This window comes from Brachyhypopomus gauderio, chromosome 13, assembly GCF_052324685.1.
Source record: "Brachyhypopomus gauderio isolate BG-103 chromosome 13, BGAUD_0.2, whole genome shotgun sequence".
Taxonomy (NCBI): Eukaryota; Metazoa; Chordata; class Actinopteri; order Gymnotiformes; family Hypopomidae; genus Brachyhypopomus; species Brachyhypopomus gauderio.
In genome coordinates this window covers 18,003,364-18,023,110 of record NC_135223.1, presented here as the reverse complement: position 1 = coordinate 18,023,110, position 19,747 = coordinate 18,003,364, and the positions used below count along the sequence as shown (strand labels likewise).

Below are 19,747 nucleotides of genomic sequence, written 5' to 3'. Positions count from 1 at the left end.
AGTTATAATTAATAATACTCATGAATAATACTTTCTTAACTGGAACATACCTTAAAAATCATGACTATGTTGAAACCGAAGTGCCCATTTTATACAAATATCAAATATATATATATATATATATATATATATATATATATATATATATATATATATATATATATAAATAAATATATATATATATATATATATATTTTATACAAATATCAAATATATATATATATATATATATATATATATATATATATATATATATATATATATATATAAATGGGCATCACCATACTTTTATTTTCTTTTCCAATGGCTCACAGAACACAAGTAGTTAGACATTGAAAGAATACAGGAATACAGGGGGCGGGTTAATACAACAGCATTTTTTTTTAAATGAACGTGTATTTTTCAAACCGGCATACTTGATTCACAGCAACAAGATATGCCTTTGTTAAAAAATAACAATACAATAAAAAGGGATATCTGGAGGGTCTGTGTGTATGAGGGGAGAAGAGGGTAAAAGGGTAGCAGCTAGTTTAAACAAGGAAAAATTAACATAATTCAAGGCGTTATTAGAAAATGCTATGCATCATCAGGTCATCAGACCCAAGACCAGAGAGTAGTGGTTTAAATCTTCACTGTTGCCAAAGCAGTACTGATGCTACAGCTGGGAATGGCACTCCCTAGCAGTAACTGCCATCCTAGTGTGAGGGAGATGAGTGTTGCATATCAACCAAAAAATAAAACATGAAGGTTTGGAAACAATCCAAATTAAATTTAGTTCTATTGGATACAACATAGTAATTATCTTTTTAAGAACATGTACACTTCCAACCACAAATTTTAAACAAATCCTGTGTTTGTGTAAACACACACACACACACACAGGAAAGTCTGAGCCATTGTAAATAAGCAAAAATAGCACCATGACAGGATTTGTAAGTAAGCAGGCAAAATACAGCTTAGCAAGTCTGCTACGAAAGCCCCAAATAGCTATCCCAAGCTACCGCTCATACATATTACTGTAAGCTTAAGCAAAGAGTTAGTTTATACCACTTTTAACTTTGGTTTGCCATAAATGACTTCACTCTTCACTTATATTCTCAACTGCCTTATCTTAGTATCTATAAAATGTATTTTTTCCCATCTCTTTAGTCAACTGTAGTGTCTTATGGTTTAAATCTACAATTTTTCCAAATGAAAGTTGCTCATCGTCAACCCCCTTTAAAAAAACCCACTTGGCAGCAGTGGTCTTTAAAATATTAGCTAAAATTTGTTATTGATTACCTGGTCAATTTGAGAATATTCATTTTATAGGCAAAAGCCAAATGTCACTGAAAACAATTTGCTTTGTTGCATCTTGGTAAGTAAATAGTAAGGGGTTAAGATTCTCTCCATGCTGGTTGAAGTGTTTTCAGATTTAACTCTGCACTCCTTCGACCCACTACATTTGAATCTCATGATTTTGGTAAAACAAAATCAACATTTCTCCATCCTGGATTTTTAGTATTCCCATCATGCACTTTTACTGTCTTCGATGCTTCCACACCCCCATCATAAGCCCCTTAAAGGGGCCTATTGTCTTAGAATGAGGTGTGTTGGATGCAGGGAAAACACTAAAATGTACACACTGAACTAGACAACTGGCACATTGGAGCACTTTCATCGTGCTAAAAAGCAATACAAAAGAGGTATGACTACAAACCTCATGCAAGGATAATGAAGAATGTAATACCACAAAGAATAAATGAAAAGTAACTTGAAAGTACTATTATACATTTTTAAAATGAAATAATTGTAATTTTGTCAATAACAAAAGTAAACAAAAAGCCTGATCATATCATTTAAAATTATAAATCTTAGTCACAAGATTTGAGTTTCAATGTGTATTTGTCTAGAAAAAGACATACAGTATACAGCATACAAGAAGTCACAACTGCCACGGTTACATACCACACAAAAAACGAAAAATAAAAACATTGCAGTGGTATTTTACAGGGCAATACCAATAGTTGTGGCTTCTCTGTAAATTGTATCTCTGATATTAAGGCAGAGAAGAACTTGCAAAATGGTCACATTTTCAAACCACAATTAGGCCCTGTGCAGACATAGTGAGTAGTTTAAAATGCTGCTGCACGGGGCAGAGGATCTTCCCTGCAAACTGCTGCTCCAATCTGACAAAAATCAACCAAAGGATTAATGTGGAGCTTGTACTGTGAGGTTAGTCCACTTCACATTCACAACAGATATCAAGGCATCATAAAGTTAAATGAGTCAAAAATTCTTTCATCCAAACTCCCCAGTTCCAATTCACATTTTCCTTAAGTGGAATAGATGTGGGGAAAAAGTTAGTTATATGGGCAAATCTGACAACAATTAAACACACTGACAACAATTAAAAAGCTTAGTGTCATAGTTATTAATTGCCAGGGTTTAGCAGTGACTAACCTAATGTCAAAAAGGCTACTGTGCTTTTCACTTGCATTTACTCAGTTATGAATCATAACTTTTAACCAATATGTTCATAGCACTGTAAATCCAATAACATATTTAAGTAACTGCTTTATTTGTTTTTAAAACTAGGACATTCAATAGCCAGCCAATTGATCTGTATTCACCAACTCTGGCCTTGAATATAATCCTCAGTAAATCCACTAGTATCTCCACCTGACTTCACTGTGGGTAAGGCAGGTCAGGTTCGTTCTGATTGGATATCTGGCCTCTGTTGATTCAGTCACGAAAAGAGCAAATGGGCCAGCCAGAAAAGAGTTGGTTGACATGAATATGAATTAAGGGTCATAGTTAAGTGTGATCCAGATGTTTTGACATTCAGTCTCCAGTTCAGAGAAAAACAGGATTATGGGGTTTATACTATTACTTTTTTAAATCATTGTTTGGATACAGAAAGCAGTTCCAAACTTGATTGGTCACAATGGGACTGATGCCATCAATCAGTGGCACGAGATTTTGTGTATCCCCAGTACGTAATTTCACTAAGTGCATATTTTAGGTGGAAAAGAGTTCTTGGAGCTTGACCTGGCTATAGCAGAGGTGAGCCAGACTCCTCTAAACCTCCATCAAACCAACTGCAGCGGTGAAGCACAAATACCATGACACTGCTGCAAACCCCAACAGACCAGGATTAGTTTGCCATGAGGTGAAATATGGAACATATAGATACATACATATTTAAAACATAGGGGAAGAGCATGGTTATGTACGCTAATGTGCTATTTACTATAAAATGCAACATCGTTCTCGGATTCTCTTGGCCAGACTTTTCCTCTTCTTTTTCCCATTCTTCTCCTTGCTGTCCTCCATCTTCCTGGCTCGAATTTCCCTCATGAGGTCAAAGAACACCTGTAGAGACAAGACTGATGTAAACATCCAGAACCCAATGCTCATAGCCACAGACTGAAACACCACACTTTACACTGCCATCCTGACAGCTTTGCCCAACTCACAAGGATGAAAATTGTCTATTAGCATTCTGCTTTGGCTCTGAACATATTCCAATAAAATTATTTCACTGTACTGTCATTCATGAATTCATAAATGAAAAAAAAAAACAAACAAAAAAAACCATACATTCTAGCCATTCAAACGTACATTTTCACCATGTCTTAAAGTGGATGAAAAATGACGTGGGAGACACCAACATGGCTTTGTCTTTAAATATGAACCTCCCCTGAGTCTATCAAACTTCCCTTGAGTCTATCAAAGTCAATCACGTGTCAACATGGACATCCACCGTTAATACAAATCCCCCTCACATTGAACCTCTCTTCTTACATATGTTATGTTTGCGTGTGTTTAACTAAAAGAAAGCCTTTCATGTCCCCAGTCTCGTCTCCGTCCCGAGGACTCACCTTGTCCACGTTGGCGCGGGTCTTCGCGGACGTTTCCACGTAACACACGCCCCACTGCTCCGCACGTGCCTTGGCCTCATCAGCGCTCACCTGTCTCCTGTCCTCCAGGTCAGATTTGTTGCCCACCAATAGGAAGGGGACATTCTCGTCCTCCTTCACCCGTAGGATCTGCTCTCTGCGTGGGTAAAGGGAGGCTCAGTGTGGCCCATCCATCAGATTCCACCGACCAATCGTTATTGTTAGATGGTCTGTCAACACCCTCCCCTCACAACAAATACATTTTAATGCGATAATAGAACATTAAGGAAATGCAAATAAATACAACAAAAAATGAGAGGAAAAAATATGATGTGTTGCACAGCTTGTTCTTTATATAATTATAAACGATTAAATCAGTTAAATAATTTGATATAAACAGCAACTGTAGCATTGGCTTTCACTTCAACACCACACCGGATGGAGAGGAAAAAAACCCTCATGTTTATTTTAGTAATAATTATAGCTGAAAGTAGATTCCTAGTGGGAGTCCTGGGTTAACTGAAGGGTTCTGAGAAAAGTGCTACTCTACCTGAAGTCTGCAGTGGCAGCAAACGACTCCAGCTCAGTGATAGAGAAGACACAGAGGAAGCCCTCTCCACTGCGAAAGTAGTTATCCCTAATGGCTGCGTAGTCTTCCTGACCTGCGGTATCCAGAATGTCGATCTGAACCTCCTCTCCATCCAGGACCACCTTCTTCCTGTAGCTGTCAGCTTTCGTGGGCTCATAGTCCTCCACAAACTGAGAAAAGCACGTTTAAAAGTGCTTAGGTAAAACTGAGCTTAGTAATCAAGATTGTGCAACAAAAGCAATCTCTTGCAGCTCACTTTATTTAGTCCATTATCTTGATTGCTCAGATGACATCAGCCTTTGTAGCCTAACAAACTTGCTTAACACCTAAACCTGAAAAACCATCAATGCCTTCCAAATATAGTCAGTCTTGTCATATCATCTCTATTTCAACATTGCTGAAATGATACAAATGTGTGCATTTTTATATACATTTCTTCTAGGATTCTTACCTCATCATACATGAATTGCAGGGTGAGGGCAGACTTGCCCACCCCTCCACTGCCAACCATAATCACTTTATGCAGGGCAAGTGAGTTCTGCCCTTTGGGCTTGGCGGCTGCCATGGCAACTCGATATGCAGGGTAAGTTTAGAGAGAGGAGCTGCGAGGGGGTGTTGGTGGTGCCGAGAGGAAAAGGAAGTTTTGAAGGAGGACACGGGACTGGAGGAACTGCTAAATGCACCAGAGCAGTGAAGGGCAACGTGAACTCCGTTAAAAAGATGATGTACAACGCCACGAGTGGACCTGTAAATAGATGATATTGAGTAATCAAAGTCAACACGAGCAATTATCTAGGAACATCCTGCTACCAGATATACAGCCAAAATGCAACAGGTGAAGGTCTGAAACAGTATATCAGATTTCTCCTTCACCCAGTTCTCCTTCATCAGTTTCAGTGTCTGATTTAGTACTGACACAGAAGCCTATAATGATCTTAATATGATGTTCATGGATAACATGCAATGCACTGCAAAACACCGGTCATAATAACTGGAAATGAACAGAAAATATTATGATGTAACTGGTGAGGGTAAGAATTATAATTTTTTTATGAAGGGCGTGAAGACGTGTTCATATGAAGTAAATTCTAGCAAAGTCATGAGCACAATTCAAACTCCCCAGTGAACAATTGTTAAACATTGCAGAAAGTTCAGAGTCCAAGTTAAGCCCCCAGAATCCAAGTCCTAATCCAAGTCCTAATACTGAGTGAACACCTGTCAGTACATTGCTGTGTTGAAAAACAATATACACTTTCACCCATGAGCCATTTGCTACATTGTCTTATGATTGTTGAGCAAGTATAAATATAGCAGGTATGAATCTGGGGGATTTTCATATGCCAATATCACTGCTCTAACCAGAAGCAGCCATGTTAAAAGAAAGACAATCGCTAAAGGGTTAAAGGAAGGATATTGCAAACAGTGCTTGGAAACAGATACACTAGAGCATGCAGCTTGCATGTAGTAAGATCCATCCATTCACTGGGTCATTAATGTGCTACTTTTCTTTTTCAATACATGTATGTTTTAAGCAGCAGTGTAAAATTATACTTGCAACATAAATACACCCCATTTCATTCTATGCCAGTACTACAAGTAATACTTATATTTCCGAATACTCACACAAAAATGTATCAAGCTTACATATTTAATATTGCAGGGAATCGTTGGGTCAAACGCTCCTCCAGGTAAATTATCCAGTAAAACTAGTGGTATAGGCTAATCTTATGTTTTCAAATAACTGAATTACATTGTGCAGCCTGCACAATAGGTTTTTGCTTGTTTGCTTAACCTACAAGAAGGCCTTCTGTCCACTGAATGTCTTTGTCTCACTTTCAGATTTACAAAGGTCAGAATCAGTGAGGAATGGACACTTTCTCTGTAACGGTGTACATAGGGCCATTAACTCCATCCAGGATCTCCAGGCATCTGACTCCCTGCTGTCTTTCTTAGCTGGGGTTTTGGTTTCACTTTCACTTGGTAGCTTAGCGTTAGCCAAGTCCGTTTCACTAAGCACATTCTTGAGTCCCCTCTGGTTTAACGGTCAGTAAACAGAGCACCTTATTGTATGTGGATTCACATTTTTCATGCCCACATTTACTAGCAAACTCCATTTTTTATAAATGCACAAATCTCAAAAGTGCACTTATTAAGACAGCATGAGACTGGTCAAGTAAATTACTATTTTATATTATCTTGTACTAATTTACAATTTTCTCAGAAGCTCTAGTTATTAAATATTTTAATGGTTACATGGGTTCACTATTTAGAGATGATTGATTAGTAGGATGTGATTGTTAAAGGGCAGGCTAGTCTGGTTAGAAGCTTCATCATGTTTGACTTTGACATGTTTGACAAAGCTCGTCAAGACAGGCTAATTCATTAGTTGCCATCTCTTTACTGAAAACTTTAAGACCCTTCTAATCCATTATACTACATATAAAACCTGCAGCGCAAGTCTCCCTGCAGATATTAGCTATGACAAACAATCAGTCTATGCATAAATGTCTTCATGGTTTATAAAGAGTTTGGGTGTGTCTAAAACTATCACCAGGCATCTCATCTGTATATCAACATATTAGTCTATGAACCCAGTGCAAACACGGTCCACTAACAGCACACCTTCCAAGTCCTATTAATTTAACCTGTTTGTACTAGACATGTAAAGATACACTCAGAATAAAATGGTTCATATTGTATTACAAGGTACACCATCAATTCCCAAAACAGATTACACCTAATGTGTACCATTATAATGGCTTGTTTTCTAAACAGGTTCTTAACATTACTAATAAACAATGAAACACTAATGTTGGACTTGTTGCATTTCAGTCCTTTAATTTTTCCTGAGCTCACAGCATACGTTTACAAGATGCGACAAGACTTTCTTCAAATAATCCAACCTCACAATTATAGTGGAACCTCTCACAGAACATGACCCCACGTCTGAAGCAGTCTAACAGGTTTAATCCTGTCAAGAACATAGTGAAGACTATTATGTTAAAGACTGAGCATGAAACTTACATTAGTAGTGAGTGATATGGCTGTTCATTTATCTCTAAAGATAACTGCCAGAAATGTAGGCCCTTCCACTGACAACCCACCGAAATCAGCCTCGTAGTTGAGGCTAGGGTTGGGTCTCTCTAAAAAATGGCTATTGAACAAAAGTACAAATATAACTCTAAACCCTAGCTAGCTAAATTACAAACAGAAACAGCCAAGTAGCAAACTACACTGTGACATTACAACCACATCAGCGGTATTTCCCCCGTCACCCCACTACAAAAGGTTAGGGCATAACGTTGCTTTTATAATTAGCTAGCTAGCCATCTCCCAACAGCGAGTCCGCGTATTACCGAAAACTTGAGTCACTTGGCCGCGCGGATGTGCGGATGCCCCGATGACTGCGCACATTAGCTCGTTAACGCGGCCGGTCTCATTAGCGTGTGGAGTCGCGAGCTAGCGCGCGCGCGCCGTGAGGTAACGGAGGTGGATCACCTCAGCCCGAGTTTGGCTAGGCTAGGCTAGCTCCTCTTCGCTAGCCGGTTAGCTCGCCAGGCTTTGTGATCCAGAAGCGAGTTGGCTGGCTGGCTGGCTGGCTAACGTAATTGTTATGAGCGCAACTTGTAGCGCTTCCATAGAATCAAAATTCACAACATTCAGGTCTTTTAAGAGTCCATTTCTTCACACATATTAGAATGGTCGAACTTACCGTTTCGTTTGTCGGCAGCCGCTCAAAGGCAAATATAAAGTCGGACTAGGAGGGGCTCTGGTGCCCAGGCTGAGCCTCAGCTTCACAACATTCCGGATCTTAAGTTGTGATGAAAAGCAGCTTCTCAGATACCCGTTTAATTAAAATTGACAATACTTGGGACAAACGCTGCGGGTGTAACAACCAGCAGTCATTAGCCAAAATGCTAAAAGACCACCGCCTCAAAGATAGAGGATCAGACTGAAGCAAGCTGTACAGATAACTGCGTTCCAGGCAGGGAGGCGTACGGGGTGTACGCATGCGCAAATTACTTAAAGGGCGCCACTTGGTGTCAATTCATACTTGTAGAGAAGTGTCAGAATGTGGAAGTACGTTAGTACAGCGCACGTTATTCTAAAAGCACATATTCCATGTGTATAAGTAACAACCAGGTACTATAGTGATAGTGACCGGTTAATTTCACTCCTCGTTGCCCGAATGCACATAATCCTGTGTCAATAGTGCTCGTTAGAAGAAACCACGAAGTAGGGCAACCCAGAGGCTTCCAATGGCCGAAATGGAACCAAAGACCAGTGGTAAGACTGAGAGGAACATTTGCTACTCATACCTTAAATCATCATGCAAACATACATGGAATGTGTTTCAATTGTATTTATGTATAAGTTAATTACTGCGATATTTTTTTGACCTTCTAGTCGTGAGTAACACGTACATTTCTGAATTAAAGTCAAAATATTCTGAGAAACCATGGAGTGAAACCTTGCAGCTGGTGCGTAGATGCATGGTAAGAGAACCTCAAGCCTTCTGCTCTCACATTAAATATTGAAAACCTGGTGCAGGATAGGATGGATGTACAGTGTGATTTTGCTCAAGGTTGAGCCCAATATTGTCCGCCAGCCATATGCAGTTCCTTGATGTCATATTCTGTGTGTTACTCGAGTGTTTCGAGTGCTTGCCTCTTGCTCTAACCACCGAGGTGCTGCTGAGCAAGTTGCGTGCACAGCCTAAGAAATGTCTTCCAGATGCAGGGCTTAAGCAAGACTATTGTGGCCGGAACAGCTCTGTGTGCCAAACTAATACGTAAACAGCTGCCTCCATTCTGGACGCTGGGAGAGTATTACTTCTGCGTGCTCATGAAGACATTTCTCCCCAAGCAGCTGTGAAATGTCTGTTCCTCTTGCTTTTTCAGCTTGAAGGACATTAATGTGCTGTACACATTTCAGTGGATTCCACGTATACTTTTATTTGAGGTTCAGCAATCAGACATTTTACATGAGCTGCTCGCAGAAGTAAACAGGTATAGCTGGTGTGTAGCACTAGTTTTTTGTTAATTTCTGTATTCGCTGTCTATATAATTACCACACATGAACAGCAAGCATAAAAAATATCTGAACAGAGGTTTTATAAATGTGGTGTGACGCCAGTTTCTTTGGCCTAGGTCCTGGGACGAAGACTTTAGTGATTATAGCCATGAAATTGTGTTGGAGTTTCTGCCCAGAAGGGATTTAACAGCTGGGTTAAAGCCCAAAAGTCATGATCACATTCTATGTAGGGGCCTAAATGGAGAAACATTGCAGCTTAAGAGCATAAGATTCTCATGCAGGGCTTTCAGCAAGCCACTTGAGATATGTAGGGTATGATGGACTAGGCAGCGCAGAGCGCATTAGCTATAGACTTAGCCATGACATAGGAAAGAGAAATGTTCATTACCATCAACCAGCAACTTTCTCTCAAAGTTCTCATATAAAGTTCTTAAATGCTGCATCATATTTATGTCTCATAACATTATTATCTGCACAGTGAAGTTCATTTACACTACTGTGCAAAAGTCTTAGGCAACCATTAGATTTGCTGTAGCGATGGTATAATGACCATGTATAATTAGTTCTCATCCTCTATATTAAGATACAAACAGAAAATATACATGTACACACACACCACACACACACACACACACACACACGCACACAAATATCTGAACAAAATATCTTCTACAGGCAAAATTCAGTATTTAGTGTGATCTGCCTTGGAATTAAGCACATCTTGAACTCTTTTGTGGAGACTATCCTTGGGTTTCTGAAGTCATCTCTTGGTATATTACACCAGGCACCAGCACTTCCCAAAGTTCTTCTTTTCCTGCTATTGCTCAAGTGTAAGGGGAGGTCACATTTAACAACTTGCCACTGTGGCCTATAGAAGCTATTTTCTTTCAGATTGTTTTTTTCTGTTTTTAATATAATAACAGTTCTGTATTGTTGTTTGCTAAAGCAACAAATCTAATGCCTTAAGATTTTTGCAAACCACTGTATATAAGATGTGGGCACAGACATTAAAGGAATTCTTTATTAGAAATGTTACGTTCTCTGTCCCTACAGGACAAATCTAGAACAGACGGCAAGCCTTGTGAACCAATCATCAGATGCCTTCAGACACTCCGTAACGAACAGAATGGTGAGATTGCCTACTGCATCATCCTATGACCTGGAGAAACACATAGATGAACAATAACATGAATCCTCTCAATAAATGTATGCATGTATGTCCTTTTTTTGTGACTTTCCCATAGTGACCTCTGTGAATGCCATGGTCACTAGGCTGGAGATGATTGCCAATCAAAGAGGGTTTGAACCCTTTCTAATACAACTACCCTTTTGGAATTAATCTTAGTTTATTGAATTTAAGGATAGCTCTGGCTTCCTGTTCACAATAACTGTGCATGTTGGATTTCATAGTCATTTAATGTATGACCTAACACAATCTGATCAGTTTTCATTGCACGTAAAAAAAAGAAAAGAAATAATGTAAAAACTCCCATTCTCAATTTCTACTCATGTCATCTGTAGTTTATACATGAATTCATCTCATTTGATGCACCACTGTCATTTGTAGATTGGGTTCCCACCTGAGTCCGACAGAGACTGTGTGCTATCTGACAGCAGATCTGTTCTACCTGGAGGTGCTCTTGTTGCCTGGTGGAGGGGTTGAGGATGTGAAGGTAGCCCAGCATGGCGAGGCTCCTGAAGTAGGTAGCACACGGGTAATGCTGTACAGGTCATTCCACAGGTGTTTACGTTTTGAGACAAACATAACAACCAAACACTTATTGTGTGTTATAGTCAAATGTGTCACTCCTTCAATTACTAAGGTAAGACAGTATTGTATTATTCTATTATGGTTATATTTTATCTGCCATTGTTTTAAAGAAACAGTGTTTATTATGTTTCTGTGCTGTAAACTTTCCTTGGCTATGTAGGATGAAGAAATTTGAAGAATTCTCCCAGATGTTGAATGACCTCGCTTCTCTCTACAACATACCAGGAAACAAGTACTACTTCCCTAATCATATGCAGATATGCACCACCACCTTTTTATCCTACATTTACATTAATTACATATAGTATGTTTTTATACTTGCAGTGACACAAAGGTGAAGGTGTATACAGCTCTACAGCATCTGGAGAAAGACTTAGTGAAGATATCAAATTTACCAAGGTGAAGAACATAATATATCTGTATTGAAGTGCAGCACTAAATATTCCTAGTAAATTCTTGTCAAAGAAAAAGGGTGGAGGAAAAATCAACTTTTTCTTTAAATTGTAGATGCTTGATTGAGAGGGACGTGCATGTTGACATCGTTCTGAATGGCAGACTTGGAAGCATCATGCCTTCCAGAGGAGGTATTTTTTCAGGGAGATGGTTGGATTGTGTTGATTGAGATGATCTCCACTATTGGAATCTAGCATTACTCCTTCCCCATTAGGAAGTCCAATGAGCATCCAGTACTACATTAGCCCCTCAGACATCCTGATGAAGGAGGTGATCCATCCTGGTAGGTGAAGACTGTCTTCTGCATCTCAGTAGCTGTAATGAGGTGTTCAGCGTTGTCATGTTACACTTCAGCTGATACCTACAAGTAAATTTATTCGACAGCAGTAAACCTAAAACTGGACTGGAAATCATGAAGTACCGCACATGTATTAATTGTTGATTTTTATTATATTTCTAGGGTTAAAAGCTTTCTCTATCCAAATTCACTTGTCCCCTGCTAGGTGAAGGCACCCTTGGCCAGGTTGCTGAGGTAGCAGTGGGTGCCAGTACTACTACACACAGGTTGCAGATGGACTCTGTGATTCCCACTCCCCCTCAAGTTGACTCCCTGGGGTGGGCAGCTGAATCCTCTAACGTGGTCCCTGGTTGCTGTATTAATCACTATTAAGTCAGAATTCATGGGAGTTGCATCACACAATGACAGGGCTGAACTCTGGATTATTTTTTCTCAGCCAGCAGCAGTGCAGTGTGAATGGAGATGTGTGTATTTTGCAGGCTCCCTGTGTTCAGGTCTGAAGTGTGCACAGAGTCCCTGCCGGCGTCCTTCCTCCTCCGGCTCCAGCCACCACTGCCCACGCTCGGCTCCCTGAGCCGCAAGATGAGCCAAATCACAGGTCCAGACTGCATTCATGTATCCTAGGAGATCCGTCTGCACTGAGCGACTGAACAGTAGTCTGGAAAAAAAATTATATAAATATGCATCACAACATTCTATGTCTAAATCTTAAAGTGCAGGGTATTTTTGGTGAGTTCTTGAAGCGGTCATTCAGAGTGCTTACCCTGAGCCTCGCTGATGTTTTCCAGAGCTTCCACTAGAGGGCTCCCTGCAGGGGGTGCCCCTGTTCCACCTGCTGGACTCAGACTGTTTAGAGAAGAAGAACAATGAGAGCTCACATGGTGCAAAGGATGCTTGTTTCCTGATGGTCTGAAACTTGATCTCATCTTTAAACTTGCACACTTCTCTCATGTAAAGATAATATTGCCAGTTCAACGATGTATTCATAACTGTTTTTATAAATTTGTCTATACAAGTGTCTTCATAAAACCTTTGAGATTTGGTCAGCAGTCATTTGTACATACAACTAAGCAGTCTAACTTGGTGTGTCACGTCTAACTGCAAAACATGCCTAATACTCATTTTGAGCCCCCCCAATTTTGATTCTGCAGTTGCTGTTTATTATGGTTTTCTCAGTCTCTTCCGGATGATGAGATTCACAGCTATGTGTTCTGTGGTGCTGCATGGGAGTGTGAGTCCTGGAGGGGGGCTCTAATTCACACGGTGTCCTTCACCCATCCCGCCCACGTACCCATCTTATTGGAGCTCCTCCGCCATCAGTCAGCCATTAACGTCTTATTGGCAAGTTGTATCAGCAGCCATAAACACCAGCTAGGTAAAACACATGTCCTGCGTGTAGCTGGCTCTTAAGAAGTTGGAACATTTAATATGCACGTCGGGATGCCTGTATGCGTTCTGCGGTGCGTTTTGGCAGGGCACGTGCATGGCCTATCCTGTGAAGTCCTCCCAGAGTCCGACTGCAGTTTTTCAGTCACCTTCAGCGTCCTGGACAGAGACACTCTGGCTGTTTGTATGTGCTTGCAGATCAGCTATAACTCGTGTGCCCTCTGCTAAGATGCCATGTTTTACACACTACAAACTCTGTTCTCATTCAATATTCTCACCTTTATATTCTGGCTCTTCTCATCCTTAATTCCATCTAATCCCTGGTGTGCAGTGCTGGTTTCCGTGGTGGATTCCCGACAGGTGTGCTGCAGGCTCTTACTGCCAGGTGGAATGGATCACTCTTTAGATGACTACATCTCCAAAGTCCTCACGCGGTACAGTTTACCATTTAGCCAATCATTATAAACAGATTTAAAATTGTTATTCTACAATTGATTCCATGTACCGGAGTATAAACTAAAACTGTACCTAGTTTAAGATCTAGATAGGAAAAACATCCCTAACATACAAGAGGAGTTCTTGGGCTTGTCTTTCCAGATGCATGTCCATCCCCATAACCATAAGAGCCATTCGCAAGAGGGTGGCCAGGATGAGATGTCTGCCAACCCGTCTCTCTGAGCACAACTCTGCTGTTAACAGTGAGAGCTTACCTCCATCTCCACATCTCCACACCTGCTCTTCACCTCATTGCAGTCGGGTGAAGAGTGACTCGCACGTCCTGCGCCTCGCCCCGTCCTCCCCCGAGACCATGGAGCAGCACTGCCTCAACTCTTCACCTACACACCGTGTGGTGTTTGGAGCAGCCGGGCCTGTGTCTGATGGTGCTAATACAGATGCGGTTGCTAACCCTTCCCCCACTGTGCCTGTCGGAGTCTGTTCACACCAGATGGCTAGTAGCTTTTCGCCTGAGCTGATCTAGAATGTTGGAGACGTATAAGGCATTTCTGAGAGGTTCTATTAAATATTCTTTGTCATTTTGTAATAGTAGAAAAGCTAATGCTTGTAAACATTATACAATTAATAAAGTTATCATTTTTGAACCAAAGATGCAGTCATATATTCAAAATTCAGTCCAGGGATTTAAAGCCTCAGTTTTTTAATCTTAATGGCATCATACCTCTAAACATTTGTTGTAAACAATTATCTAAACAGCATTTTGTCTAAACAGCATTGCTTCTGCTCAACAACAGCTGCTGTATCTGTTCTATCACAATGATTGCTTATACAGTATTCCATTAATCGTGGGTTTGAACTTCATTTGTACCCTCAGTTCAGTTAAGACAGTTCTAAAGTTGGCCCAATCAGTTATTCATTTTGTTGTTTTGTCTGTTAAAACCGCTGTATCTGTTAAACAGGACCTAAAGAGGAAGTAGATAACAGTCGGGTTGCTTACCACTGAGGCGAGATGTTTGCATGTTAAGGATTTCTGGGGCTTTTGGCATTTGACCCTGCTTCAGACAGCCAGCACGCCACTGATTGGTACCATGCCTTTCAAATAAACAAGGAAAAAAAATGCTTTAGCTAGCATTTTCTCAAACCCACTCCCACAAAAATGGCTGTTCAGACATTAGACGTGCTACCCACACCAAATTCAGATCTGCACTGAATAATTACATCTGCTTTTGCAGAAGCATTTATAAAGAGATATTAATTCAGCACTGATGTGGTTTGGTCATTATACAGTGTATTCCTTGTTACTTAAGATTATTGACAATAAAGAGCCATAAAAATAGTTACCACTGCAAATGTTTTCTCAGGCTGCTTCAGAGGGATGCTAAGATTGTGATAAGTGATAGTGTGGAACATTAAATAAGCATACATCTGTCACAATATAATGATCTATTCAGTAGGAGTGTTTATTCTTTGTTTAGAAGGTTTAAAAAATACTCTCAGGACCATAGAATCACTGTCATCACTTAATCCCAGGAGGCCCCTTGTCCGTTTCCCAGTGCCAGCCAAAGCAGAGAGAATGATTGATGTGAACGCTAAGGCAGTAGTCCTGTTCCAAACACACAGTGTCCTTGCTTGCTCTGCATGATTCCTGTTTTGAGGTTCACATCACAATAAAATTTCCGCTCATAGAGCCTGGTCACTTTATTCTGGACAGGAAGTCTCAGAGACTTACAATGGACCAGACGATAAGACTACAGCAAGTAACTTGTTAATAGACCCGGGGTTTTATATTATATACACACACACACATATATATATATACATATTTACATACATACAATTTACATGCAAACATACAACTGATTCATTTCAGTGGTTATTCAGTAAACAAACGTCCACTGGTTATCCAAACAGCATCCACAGACTGAAGTCTCATCCATTTGTGGTGTATTTTAAATGACCACTAAGTCTACTCTTATGAAAGCATTGCATTACTAATGCCTTTCTAACACTTGTTGTTATTGCACCTATTGATTTCCTATACGGCAGTAATCGTGTTCTGTGGCCCCAGTGGAATAATAGTTTAAAAAGTATATGTGCGTATGAAATCGTTTTAGTAGAACACTTTGTCTTAGTTGTTTATGCAGAAATTCATTATTGAACATATTTAAACGTTTATGTGTGTATGTGCATGCACGCTCTGTATGTTTGTTATTATATTAGATTACTTTTTATTTGTCCGTTTGCACGTTTGAAATCTTAAATACTGTGAACGGGTTTTCAATTAAATGTTTTCTTGCTATTCATACCAGGTGAATGATATTGAAGTTTTAACGCGACTCTTTAGGAGTTAGCGGTCTCTTTAAATACCCTGGGGTTCTGCCCCTACATCCCTCTTCTAGATTGTCAAAGAGAGAAAGTGAACTACACGTCCTCTTCACACCGAGCGCACATCACGCTCCTGAATGAACGCATCCTTGCAGTCGCCACAGATCCGTCCGGACAAATCGCCGTTTCCTGATTTAAAACTTTGCCTGTTTTAACGGAACATGATGCTTCCGATTTGGGACTGGACCACTGTGCGCAACGTTACACACCTTGTCGTTTTGCTCATCACAACGTTGGAGTTGGAAGTGTTGTGCGTTTGTTGATGGTCTTCGTGCATTTGGTCCAGTTTGAACACACTGAAGGCATCATGTGCGTCCCAGCGCTTTGCGGATAAACCATGCGTCCTCCAGAATGGGCTCGAACAATGGCAAACAGTGCGGAAGCGAAGGTACGTAGAGCGTTTCTAGTGTCTAATGTGTCGCTTCTCCCATGAGAACATCAAAGGTCTCAGGGAGCAACTGTTCTTTTGATCCTGTTACGTGCGCCGACTCCGGCTCTATTTTGTTTAAACATTCTACTGCACGGAAAAAACGTGCAAACTTTCTAAACGTGCCGTCCCGTTGAATCAGAATAGTAACTGAAAACTTGCAAATCAGCTCAAAGTCATGTTAATACTGGGTCTTTTAGGATGGAGTTTAAAGATAAAAGCCTTTTAAACTATTCAGTAAGTGACTTGGTGCCATGGATAGATTCTGGGCATTACTCTAATGTTCTGAATCTTTACTATTGCTATTCTGATACGTGTGTAATTAAGCGTCTAATGTTTGAGACTGCAAAAAAAAATCCCTTCCAATCAAATATTTTCAGTTCCATATGACCTATTTTTAAAATGCAGTCACATGCAAATGTATTGTCAAACTTCAATAACAGATAAAATAAAAATAACAAAGCAAGACTGATTTAACCATTTCATCTTACTGTCTGTGTGCAGCTTAAATCACATCCATCTTATCACATGCAGAATTTATCAAATACACAGAAGCTAAATCATTGAAAAACAGTTCCAATTACAAATTACCACTGAGCTCTACTGTCTGACTCCAAGAGCACAGATGGTCTGTCTGTTAATTTGCCATTCTGAACAATGCACACATCTTCATCATCTACAAACAGCTGAATTTAGAACCTTTACCTTACTTGAGTCTGGGTCAGCCCTCAAGACAGTAATCATGTAAGTCAGAGTGTATTTCTGGTCAATTAGCTATTGCAATAAGGATGTTCTTCAGAGCTAAGTAGAATTGCAGACTTGTATAAGGAATAAGAGCTTGGCTTCAAGATGCATCTCTGCAGAACGTGGTACCTCATCAACGCTTCATAAACGTGCAGCATATTTCTCCATTTGTGCCTCAAGGCTCCATACTAGACATTGATCTTGTCTTGAATTTCACTTAGAGACCTAACACCTTGCGAGATTCATTTTGCACCTTACATGACCACAGCACAGCAAAGCACAGGAAGTCAGTGAAAGTCTTTGAAAAGTTATTTTCTAGAAAAAACAAATGGACCGTTCTCTTCAACTGTAAGAGGCAGCTGGTGAGTTTAGCTTAAAGGATGGATGACAATGGTAATTAGAGTGTATCTAAAAGGGCTTGGTTTCTCTCTCTCTCCCTCTCTTATTCTCTCTCTCTGTCTGTCTGTCTCTCTCTCTCTCTCTCTCTCTCTCTCTCTCTCTTTCCCCTTTAACTCTGACCTGCTTCTCAGTCACTTATGACATAGATGTAATCTGTTAGAAAGGTGAATAGAATGATAATCGAAAGGAAAATAGGAAAGAGCACACTGTAATAAATCTTCATCAGTGATGTCTGGCAAGAAGCCCAACCTTGTATACACTCTTTAAACAAGTGGAGCAATGAAAGAAGACAGTGGTAAAAGCTGATTCCATTTATCCCCAATTACAACTTTCCTGTGCAATATTTCACTAATTAAGCAGAATGCAGAAGCCACAGACAATCATCATGAGCTTTGTGATTACGTCTGCCCTTGTATTATGGGTCTGGACAGATCCAGAATGAAACATTGGCTTTATGAATTCAAGCTGCGCCTGTCTCTGCTTGAAATGTTCATATGAGTGGAAAATAGTTGTAAATGAGTGCTAAGCTCCTGAGTAATGGAACAGCAAAACTGTGTGGCGAAACTGTGTACACATCATTTGGTAGATCAAGCTTTGTCAGAGAATAATTTATTAAATAATTGTTAATGAAGTGGGTTCAACAGACAGACCTGACTGTCTTAACTGAACTTAGGGTACAAATAAACTGTGTGTGAGTGTCAGTGGACAGGAACCCAGGGGAACAGCAGGGGCCTGGGCAAAACCCTGGGCAAAACCCTGGGCAAAACCCTGGGCAAAACCCTGGGCAGAATCCTGGGCAGAGCTTTTCAGTCCCATTGCTTTAAAAAGTCTGTTTAACCTGCCACGTGATTTGATGTGATTGTGATATGATGTAACCCAAGCATTGTCAACGTGAGACACATTCACTCCTTCTCTCACATGGTTTTGGATATGTAATGGATGGAATGGAGAACCAGCACATTTTATAACTGCATTTCACTCTGTCCAGTGTCTCCAGTGAAAACTGCTGGTAGTCAACCAGGAAAACCATTAAAAGAATGATCAATTGGTCTACATCATCAAGTATCGCTCAGATGGAAGACTGCTCAAATGTTGAAGCTGCTGTGAACCATGTCCAACAAACGATCGACACCTCACATTCATACACTGACTCCTATGTGTGATTTATTACTATTTAGGGGTTTTATACTCAGCATACACTGGAGACCCTAGCATTAGGCACATGAGTGGTAACTTTGTTTGAGACAAAGTCATCAGACTTTTGTGGTTTTAGTTACTAATTCCAAGGAAATAAACTGTTGTGTATCCTTAGGCAACAGTGCAATAATAAGAAAATGTAAATTTCGGCAGCCAGTTTGACACTGTTCCAACTTCAGAGCTGCTCAGAAGCCTTGCATAGCAACAAAATAATACGAGTCGTATTTGCCCCTAATTAATGCCATTTCACATTGTGGCCAGTTGTGTCCACTTGCTGTGTGAGTCACATTCCAGGACCTGATGTGGAACTGGAAGCAGATGTGCTGGCTCAGTGATGTCACCACAACATGTGGTCAGAATGGTAATGACGAAAGGGACCTGTCTCATGTTAACCACATTAATGCACTGGTTGGTTTAGGAAAGGAGAGAATGGGGGAATGAATGAGTTTAGTTAGCGTGGGGCTTAGTCATTCTGAATGAGGTGTTAAAGGGGTCTTTCCTGAATCTACACAGTGCTGTTTATGCTGATGCTTGTTTAAAGCATCACCACTCAACAGTGCTAATGGTAGGCCCTAGTGGGTGGGTGTTTCATATTACATTTTGCAACAATTATATGATATATTTGTATGCTGTGAGTGTGTTTGTGTGTGTGTGTCCAGTATACACACAAGAAGGACTTGTTTACATGGCAAATGCTTAAAAATAATCTCAAAAATCTCTTTTGGTT

General features: G+C 40.2%; 3 protein-coding genes and 1 long non-coding RNA gene across 5 annotated transcripts in view; 2 read left to right on the top strand and 2 right to left on the bottom strand.

Moving 5' to 3' along the window:
- Window positions 1-357: 357 nt before the first annotated feature.
- Window positions 358-8,443, bottom strand: ralaa (v-ral simian leukemia viral oncogene homolog Aa (ras related)). The gene is made up of 5 exons (XM_076971387.1): window positions 8,183-8,443; window positions 4,922-5,215; window positions 4,432-4,640; window positions 3,864-4,038; window positions 358-3,354 (listed from the first exon to the last, which is right to left on the bottom strand). The coding sequence occupies exons 2-5, from the start codon at window positions 5,033-5,035 to the stop codon at window positions 3,232-3,234; spliced, it is 621 nt and encodes a 206-aa protein (XP_076827502.1). The 5' UTR covers window positions 5,036-5,215; window positions 8,183-8,443; the 3' UTR covers window positions 358-3,231.
- Window positions 8,444-8,499: 56 nt separating this feature from the next.
- Window positions 8,500-14,471, top strand: med1l (mediator complex subunit 1-like). The gene is made up of 17 exons (XM_076971383.1): window positions 8,500-8,757; window positions 8,878-8,966; window positions 10,558-10,633; window positions 10,749-10,803; window positions 11,072-11,204; window positions 11,299-11,327; window positions 11,436-11,507; window positions 11,600-11,674; window positions 11,783-11,859; window positions 11,943-12,011; window positions 12,232-12,343; window positions 12,506-12,624; window positions 12,815-12,933; window positions 13,203-13,401; window positions 13,501-13,596; window positions 13,744-13,846; window positions 14,010-14,471. Exons 1-17 carry the CDS (start codon window positions 8,730-8,732, stop codon window positions 14,389-14,391), a joined length of 1,833 nt encoding a protein of 610 aa, XP_076827498.1. The 5' UTR covers window positions 8,500-8,729; the 3' UTR covers window positions 14,392-14,471.
- Window positions 14,265-16,599, bottom strand: LOC143474102 (uncharacterized). Its single transcript, XR_013120687.1, has 3 exons — window positions 16,463-16,599; window positions 14,866-14,960; window positions 14,265-14,387 (listed from the first exon to the last, which is right to left on the bottom strand). It is a non-coding gene; the product is annotated as an uncharacterized LOC143474102 (long non-coding RNA).
- LOC143474100 (F-box/LRR-repeat protein 7) overlaps window positions 16,504-19,747 on the top strand; it is a 22,581-nt gene continuing 19,337 nt past the window's right edge. For both annotated transcript variants that reach the window (XM_076971384.1, XM_076971386.1), the window contains exon 1: window positions 16,504-16,641. In XM_076971384.1, the coding sequence (XP_076827499.1) occupies window positions 16,605-16,641 (37 nt within the window). In that variant the 5' untranslated portion in view covers window positions 16,504-16,604. The remainder of the gene's footprint in view (window positions 16,642-19,747) is intronic.